The sequence below is a fragment of the Schistocerca cancellata genome, chromosome 2, assembly GCF_023864275.1.
Source record: "Schistocerca cancellata isolate TAMUIC-IGC-003103 chromosome 2, iqSchCanc2.1, whole genome shotgun sequence".
In the NCBI taxonomy this organism is placed as follows: Eukaryota; Metazoa; Arthropoda; class Insecta; order Orthoptera; family Acrididae; genus Schistocerca; species Schistocerca cancellata.
The window spans coordinates 1,038,406,585-1,038,415,751 of NC_064627.1; the positions used below are offsets into that span (position 1 = coordinate 1,038,406,585).

At 38.9% G+C, this 9,167-nt stretch overlaps 1 protein-coding gene across 1 annotated transcript in view; it reads right to left on the reverse strand.

Annotated features, from left to right (window-relative positions):
* The window catches only part of LOC126163016 (very-long-chain (3R)-3-hydroxyacyl-CoA dehydratase 2), a 77,003-nt gene extending 68,182 nt beyond the window's left edge, over window positions 1-8,821 (reverse strand). Inside the window, exons 1-3 of the mRNA XM_049919883.1 lie at window positions 8,574-8,821; window positions 8,280-8,488; window positions 8,086-8,203 (exon numbers count right to left, since the gene is read on the reverse strand). Of these exons, the coding sequence (XP_049775840.1) occupies window positions 8,086-8,203; window positions 8,280-8,371 (210 nt within the window). The 5' untranslated portion in view covers window positions 8,372-8,488; window positions 8,574-8,821. The remainder of the gene's footprint in view (window positions 1-8,085; window positions 8,204-8,279; window positions 8,489-8,573) is intronic.
* Window positions 8,822-9,167: the final 346 nt, after the last annotated feature.

Here is a 9,167-nt window from a genome sequence, read left to right on the forward strand (position 1 = left end):
GATGATGGTCGAAGTAGAGAGGATATAAAATGTAGATTGGCAGTGGCAAGGAAAGTGTTTCTGAAGAAGAGAAATTTGTTAACATCGAGTGTAGATTTCAGTGGCAGTAAGTCTTTTCTGAAAGTATTTGTATGGATTGTAGCCATGTATGGAAGTGAAACATGGACAATAAATAGTTTGGACAAGAAGAGAATAGAAGCTTTCGAAATGTGGTGCTACAGAAGAATGCTGAAGATTAGATGGGTAGATCACATAACTAATGAGGAGGTATTGAATAGAATTGGGGAGAAGAGGAGTTTGTGGCACAACTTGACAAGAAGAAGGGACCAGTTGGTAGGACATGTTCTGAGGCATCAAGGGGTCACCAATTTAGCATTGGAGGGCAGCGTGGAGGGTAAAAATCGTAGAGGGAGACCAAGAGATGAATACACTAAGCAGATTCAGAAGGATGTAGGTTGCAGTAAGTACTGGGAGATGAAGAAGCTTGCTCAGGATAGGGTAGCATGGAGAGCTGCATCAAACCAGTCTCAGAACTGAAGACCATAACAACAACAATCAGCACCTGACTGAGTTCAAAGAGGCCTCATTACTTGTCATCATTTGACAGGCTGGTCAAATTGCGCAATATCCAGATTTGTAGGTCATTCAGATGTGACAGTGGCTTGGAGTTGCACTGTATAGGAAATGAGGGCAGGGATAATCATCAGTGTTACAGTCGATGACATCTCACAAGAGAGGATCACCATACTGTGCACCAAGCTCATCATAGCCCTTCACATCTTTGCCTACCACCTGAATACAAACAACAGATTTCCAGCAACATTCTGTGTCATCCCACACTTGGCCGGAGGTGACTAGCAGCAGCCAGACTAGGGAATTACTGTCCCACACACACACAACCATTAACACAACAACACAAAATACTGCATCTGGAGTGGTGCTGTAACCAGGAAGCATGGACTGCTGATCAACGGCATCGCGTCGTGTTAAGTGATGAATCATGATACTGCATTATCCCTGATGAACATTGTTGGTGAGTACTGCACATACCTCAGGAGAGGTACCATTCTTTCAACATTTTGGAGACACACAGGCTCAATCAAAAAATAAAAACACAAATACAAAACAAACACAACATTTCCAGAATACAAGAGAACTCACAAGCTGAAAACTTACAAACACACTCAAAAAACACACACAATGACAACCCCACACAGAAAAGAACCAGATGGTACACCATGACCTACACATACACACACAAACTAACACACATAGTTGCAAACATCTTAAAGAGACAGGGCTTCAAAATAGCATATAAGCCTGGACAAACCCTCCAATCACACCTAAGCCAGCTAGCTACCAAGAGGGACAAATTCCAACAATCAGGAATATATAAACTAAAAAAAAATTATATCACACCAAAAACACACACACACACACACACACACACACACACACACACACACACACACACACACAAATGCATAATACATGAACAGATCACAGATACTTCAATAATTACACTCGAAAATTTGGCAATAACATTTGATCTTTGACATAAACATTTGACAGTCCCCAACAGAAACCAAAACATTGCATTGAAACAAGCGTTCAGTTCATAGTGCTGTGGAATGTGGGGAAAAAACCGCAAATTTGCATTCATAAGAAGAAGTACAACACCAAAAATGCAACAGGAGCGTAATATGTAAGAAATTGTCCACGCAACCTGTAAGTACAGTTAAGAAATTACTACTTAATAGGAAATACCAACCAACAGAACTATTTATAACCTATAGGTACAGTGACAAAAATGTAAATTAAATAGCAAACATATGTACATATTGCAGGCCACTGATGACGCCTTGCAGAAAATAAAGGCGAAACGCATATGGTACTAAAATTGTGTTTCACTCAGTTGCTGTCAGATGGTCCATAAGTGAAAATTATCAATATACCGTAATATTACACACAACTAAGGAAGACAGAACTACAAAAGTTGAAGATGACACACAGCAGTGTTACTCCTGGTGTCACGGTGCAGGGAGCCACTGGGAATGAACTCAGGTTGTAAGATGCCTACTCCATTATTCGTATCTATCACAGCCAAGTTTCTCTACAAAACCAGCTGTGTTAATTTAACCATGGTCATCAGATTAATGCTTATGCTGTACAGCTTAGAGTGGGCCTCTTACTCCAAAGGAGCATACACTTGAAGACTAAAAATATGCCTACCCATATACGCCCTATCAAAATCACCACACTTGCCACTAAAAATCTTCACACTCTGTTCCAATAGATATGAAAAGGATTCAAAAGGAGACAACAGCTTCACAGAACCGGTATGTTTATTGTCTCTAGTACACTGCAACATTTAACAGATTTATCAAACTTCTTACGGCACTCAGTCACGTATCGTTCAACCAAGCCTGACATTCCACCATGACTCCCCACTACTCTTGCATTCCATACTACCCGTGATAGCTGGTGCCAAACCAAGCTTCTTGATCCCTTTGGGTCCCCCTGGCGATAGTGCTACTGCATAAAGCTGCTAATTGTAAGGTACAGATATCAATACTCAGGGAGTAACTGTATCTGTAACCTTACAAGGTCATGGCTAGTAGAGATTGAGGAAACGTCTCACATGTTTTACCTCTCATGCGATAGCACTATAGTACTATTTTTCAACACATGGTACATGTCTCTGTGAACTGCCTGCATGAAGGGACACCTGTAAGCAGTAAAATCCCCACTCTGACCTCCCTCCCCCCCTCCAATAGAACATATGTGAGACAAGTTCTGACATCAACTCTGCCCTAGTTCCAGTATGCAGGATATCATGGGCCAGCTTGCCTCGGCAAAAGATTCAACAGCTTTATAATAGCCTGCCAACAGAATCAGAGCATCCATCCAGACCAGAGAGTGTGCACCTTCATTCTGATTACTGGGCCCATACTGCCACATTCTTTGTAAATGTGACTTGATATTTTAATCACTTAAAGAACCTCAAATACACTCTCAATGTGTGAATTTTCCCTTCTGGGTGCTTCACTTTTTTCCTCAGGCAGTGTACAATTGTGTCTGCATTTTGGGCTTCAATCAATCACCAACATACTAACCACAGAACAAATCATGGCAAAAGTTGATCCAGTCCTGTATTCAAGGCTGCTTATAAGTTTGCCAGTAATTTTATAATCCCCTGGGTGCGTTACAAGCACCGCTGCCATCTCTGGGTAACGTGGCGTGCCAGATTTTGTGTTGGAGTTGTCTCCCTTAGGGAAGCTAATTTCAACGTGCCTCTAGACCCCTGCCTGTCCTACGATGTGGGACACTCCGCCTGGCTCCTCAGTCAAGACCACTCCAGCTAGGATTGCCCTGCTAGTAGCTACACTATTGCTGGCAAAGCTCTCAACTTCATCGAAGCACGCGAACCCTGCTGCCTAGCAATGAACATGCTTTCGATACGGTGGTGTCCCAAATGGAAATGTAAAGTAAACAAAGAAATTAAGGTAAGGAATGAGGACTATCCGGAATTGCTTGCTGATGACATTGTTATTATTCAAAAGAATGAAGATGACCTCCAAACATCAGTATACCAGCTGAATGAAATTTGCATGAAGTATAACTTTAAAATTGTAGCAACAAAACAAAAATAATGTCAAGCCAAGAAAAATATCTAGTCAGAGCAAAAACAGTTTTGGATCACTCAGTTTTAGAACAAGTGACTCAAATCTCTTATTTAGGATATGCTATAAGTTTTGATTTGGACCATGATACAGAAAATAAAATACACAAATTCGAAGCACCCTGTGGTACCATTAGTGGAATATTGGGCCATAAAGTACAAAAAGAAACCATCATGAAATTCTATAAAGTAATGGCGGTTCCAATATTATCAAAGGGCTGCACAAGAAGAGATGTGATTAGAAACAAAGATATTAGAACAGAATTAAATATATTTTCGTCATGAATGAAAAAAATTCAACAATACCATGAAAATTGGAAACACCACCTCATAATAATACTAAGCCCCAGAATTCCTCAAAAGACCCTGAACGACAAGCCAAATGAGAAAAGAGGTATTGCAAGACCTAGAAAAAGATGGGAAAGATTTTTTTGTGAATTGAAAACAGACAACAGTCTAACCCTTGAAAGGAAGAAGATGATGATGATGATAGCAGCAAAAGAGAAATTTTATTGAATTTATTTTTTATTTACACCTTTGAACTTAGAAAATTATTGAGAAAAAAGGAAGGAAGATTGCAGTTTAATGCCCCACAGACAATGCAGTTATTAGAGAAGAAAGAGAAGTTTAGATTGGAAAAGGAAATGAGCCATTCATCTTCAAATGGACCATTCCAGCATATACAGAAAAGCACAAGAAAGCTAAATCTGCATCAGCAAAGGAAATTTGAACTGCCCCCTCACTTGGTGAAATTACAAAATTTCAGGAGTAACTGAACAGTGAACTTTAGAATACTTTAGGTACAAAAACTGTGCTGGTTGTTTGTTCTTTGTAAACAATTTATATTGTTATTGTTTATTATTTTTTTTACAATGTTTTGTGATTTAATTTTAACTTATCATTTGGTTGCAATAAACTTCTATTGGGAATTTGGCTGCTTCATTTTAAAAGTAAAACCATTATTTACAGTTATGCAATCTAATGTCCAAAACGATTTTATTCAAATTGACAATACTGGTCATGGAAGCCTTTGCACATAAATTTACTAGTTGTTTTAGTATCAAATTCAGAAACAATTGTACCTGTAAACAAGTTGTGAATGGTACTGGCAACATGCATTTAATCTTATTGGAAACATTAGTAGGCACAAGTGCACTAAAGCTGGACATATCTAAAAATTAGATTGACAGAAAATGCTAACTGCCAAAGCAGGAACTGCTAGAGATGAAATAAAAAGCTGCACGATCATTGGAAAGATAGATGCCACTTAAAGGAAAATTAAAGAAGCCTTAGGAGAAGTATTTGTATGAATTATCAAGGCCTCAGCTGGAAAGCCAGTCTAATCTGAGAGGAGAATGATGAAAAATGGCAGGAAAGAAACTTAAACACAATAAGCTCTCAATATAAAATAATATTAGTCATGCTTTAAAAATGCACACTGGTCATTTTTGAGAGGTGGATCAATGTGACAGAGACACACAAAACACTCTGCAACTTAATGAAAAATGTACTCAACCCAATTCCACACAAGCCAGGACCTAACAGGCATGAATATTACCTAACGATATGCTTAATGCACTGTAGTCCAAAATACTAACATGAATTACTGACAGAAGAATGGAAATAAGCATATCAAAGACATGATCAGTTACAGAGATGTAACAACATGAGAGAGAATATTTCCACCAAACAACTTATTTTACAAGACAGACTGAGGAATGGCAGACCTATATTTATAGCATTTGTAGATTTATTTATTTTTAAGATTCTGACAATGTTGACGGTAACAAACTTTTGAAATTCTGAAAGTAACACAGATAAAGTGCAGGAAACAGAAGGTTATATACCACTTATACAGAAATCATAAATCAGTTGTAAGATTGAAAGGACTCAAAAGGGAGGCAGTAGTTGAGATGGTACTCAGACAGGGCTGTAGCCTACCACCAACGTTATTCAATCTGTACACTGAGCAAGCAGTAAAGGAACCCCAAGAGACATTTAGAAAGGATGTTAAAGTTCAGGGAGAAGACATTACAGTTTTAAGTTCTGTTGATGTAATTTTGTCAGTGATTTCTAATAAAGAACTTGCCCCCCTTCTAACAGCCGTGTACCGCAAGTCTCTAGAGGAATGGAAGGTTCCAAATGATTGGAAAAGAGCACAGGTAGTCCCAGTCTTCAAGAAGGGTCGTCGAGCAGATGCGCAAAACTATAGACCTATATCTCTGACGTCGATCTGTTGTAGAATTTTAGAACATGTTTTTTGCTCGAATATCATGTCGTTTTTGGAAACTCAGAATCTACTATGTAGGAATCAACATGGATTCCGGAAACAGCGATCGTGTGAGACCCAACTCGCTTTATTTGTTCATGAGACCCAGAAAATATTAGATACAGGCTCCCAGGTAGATGCTATTTTTCTTGACTTCCGGAAGGCGTTCGATACAGTTCCGCACTGTCGCCTGATAAACAAAGTAAGAGCCTACGGAATATCAGACCAGCTGTGTGGCTGGATTGAAGAGTTTTTAGCAAACAGAACGCAGCATGTTGTTATCAACGGAGAGACGTCTACAGATGTTAAAGTAACCTCTGGTGTGCCACAGGGGAGTGTTATGGGACCATTGCTTTTCACAATATATATAAATGACCTAGTAGATAGTGTCGGAAGTTCCATGCGGCTTTTCGCGGATGATGCTGTAGTATACAGAGAAGTTGCAGCATTAGAAAATTGTAGCGAAATGCAGGAAGATCTGCAGCGGATAGGCACTTGGTGCAGGGAGTGGCAACTGACCCTTAACATAGACAAATGTAATGTATTGCGAATACATAGAAAGAAGGATCCTCTATTGTATGATTATATGATAGCAGAACAAACACTGGTAGCAGTTACTTCTGTAAAATATCTGGGAGTATGCGTGCGGAACGATTTGAAGTGGAATGATCATATAAAATTAATTGTTGGTAAGGCGGGTACCAGGTTGAGATTCATTGGGAGAGTCCTTAGAAAATGTAGTCCATCAACAAAGGAGGTGGCTTACAAAACACTCGTTCGACCTATACTTGAGTATTGCTCATCAGTGTGGGATCCGTACCAGATCGGGTTGACGGAGGAGATAGAGAAGATTCAAAGAAGAGCGGCGCGTTTCGTCACAGGGTTATTTGGTAACCGTGATAGCGTTACGGAGATGTTTAACAAACTCAAGTGGCGGACTCTGCAAGAGAGGCGCTCTGCTTCGCGGTGTAGCTTGCTCGCCAGGTTTCGAGAGGGTGCGTTTCTGGATGAGGTATCGAATATATTGCTCCCCCCTACTTATACCTCCCGAGGAGATCACAAATGTAAAATTAGAGAGATTAGAGCGCGCACAGAGGCTTTCAGACAGTCGTTCTTCCCGCGAACCATACGCGACTGGAACAGGAAAGGGAGGTAATGACAGTGGCACGTAAAGTGCCCTCCGCCACACACCATTGGGTGGCTTGCGGAGTATAAATGTAGATGTAGATGTAGATTAGTTAACCAGAATGTGTAGTGCCTTGAACAGAGGTTACTAGATTAACACTGAGAAAATTTAAATATAGGTAACTGTATGTAATTGACTTAAATTTGTTGCTGCTATAGGAATTAGATTAGGAATATGTGATATCGGCAGAAGACAAAGAGAATATAAAAAAGAAACACTTATAAAACTTAAAGGGTATATTAGTACAAAACAGACAATGTGAATGTGCCTTGCTTTTATGCAGAAAGTAACTGCAGAGATCTCAATCGGCACTGAGATTTCAATAAATTTGGAATCATATTTTCAATTGAAACTGAATGGGTCGCACTGAGACATAGGCCTATATAATTCTACAGTTATTGATTTACACATCATATTCCCATCATCAACTACAGACTGTACCTAAAGAAAGTGAATAGACAAGTTTAAACTGCACAAAAGACATGGTAATAATTTGTAGACACTGAGTTTAGGAAACAACCTCATTGCTCATCCATCAGGGTATTTCCTTGTTGGGATTTACAGACCATCATAAACAAAACTCTAAAACCTTACACATTTTCATGGGAAATACGTAAATTGCATAATACTAGGAACAGCAACCGCTTCCATTAGTTTTGATTTTCACATTTTCTCAAAATTAACACTAATATTTATGCTAGTTGTATGGCAACATTTCCATAAAGTTCAGGCCCTAAAGTCCATGTAGCATACACTAAGAGAACAATAATCAGGGAAAAGGCTAATACACAAACAAGTTCTAAGTGCCTGTACACCATCACACTCATTAATATCACAGTGTTACACACTGAAAGTATTGCTGATTCAACAACCCACTAAAATGAAGAAAATATGCTTTCTTATTAGAATGCTGATAGAAAATTTGCTTCTTACAGATCACTTTATTACCTCTAGGGCAGCTGCATTCTGGAAGATGCATATAGGAAATTTAACAACTTCCCACAATATAACACTTTTCGAGGGCTGCAAATGGTGTCTTATGGTAAGGAAGAGAATATACGACCATCTGGAACGCGAGATAAACATTTAAACAACATTTTCATTCATGATTATGAAAAGTACGTTTCACATTATATACTTGCCCCAAGAACTGGACAACGTTATATGCGAAAAGATACGCTGTGCCTAGAGTTCCGGGCCCTTTACGCACGTTCGTTTGCGATTTCTTGGCCATTTCGCTGAGATATTCAAACACCACCCACTTGCTGCTTAGTCAACAAACAGGTATGCAAGAAGCCAAGAACCCAAGTGGGAAACTTGTTTAAAAGCTGACTGGCAATATTGTAATATGCTGCCAACACAAAACAGTATATTCAACCACCGAAATACTAGCCCCAACACAAACAATAAACAGGTACAGGGTAATGAGTGCTAACTGGTATATATTCTGTAAAGCAGTTTTCTATTATAACTGTAACACACAGCAATGTACAAATTCAAATCCTGTCGCCTTTTATAAACTCTTTAAGTTTGGGCGTCATAAACAAATATTGTACGATGCACGCGACTCTGCGCACGATGGACATTCTCTGCATAAATTAGCCCTACATCTATTGCAAGAATGAAAGTGTCAGAATGAAACCCATAAAAATGCTATGCTTTAAAGCCTTTATTAAAACGAAAACCAAAACAGTATCCACAGGAAATGTTAACAGGATTGTACATTTACGACAGTGTGAATGTATGTTTATTTTCCTCAACAAAACAAAAACAAGCGAATCCGATAAAGAGATAACATATTTTTCTCTGTATTAAATTATCAGCAAATATCTGTTAATTATGCGAGTAATGTTGGCAGAATGCGCACCGGCATTTCGAACCAAGAGAATACAATGAACTAGGTCCTGTGTGATCGATAGAGAAAAATCGACCTATGAATTTGTATAAATGAAAAATAATTAATTTTTGAAAATGTAATGCAATTGGACAGATAAAAAATCTACTCACCAAGCGCTGGCATGAAAGCACAC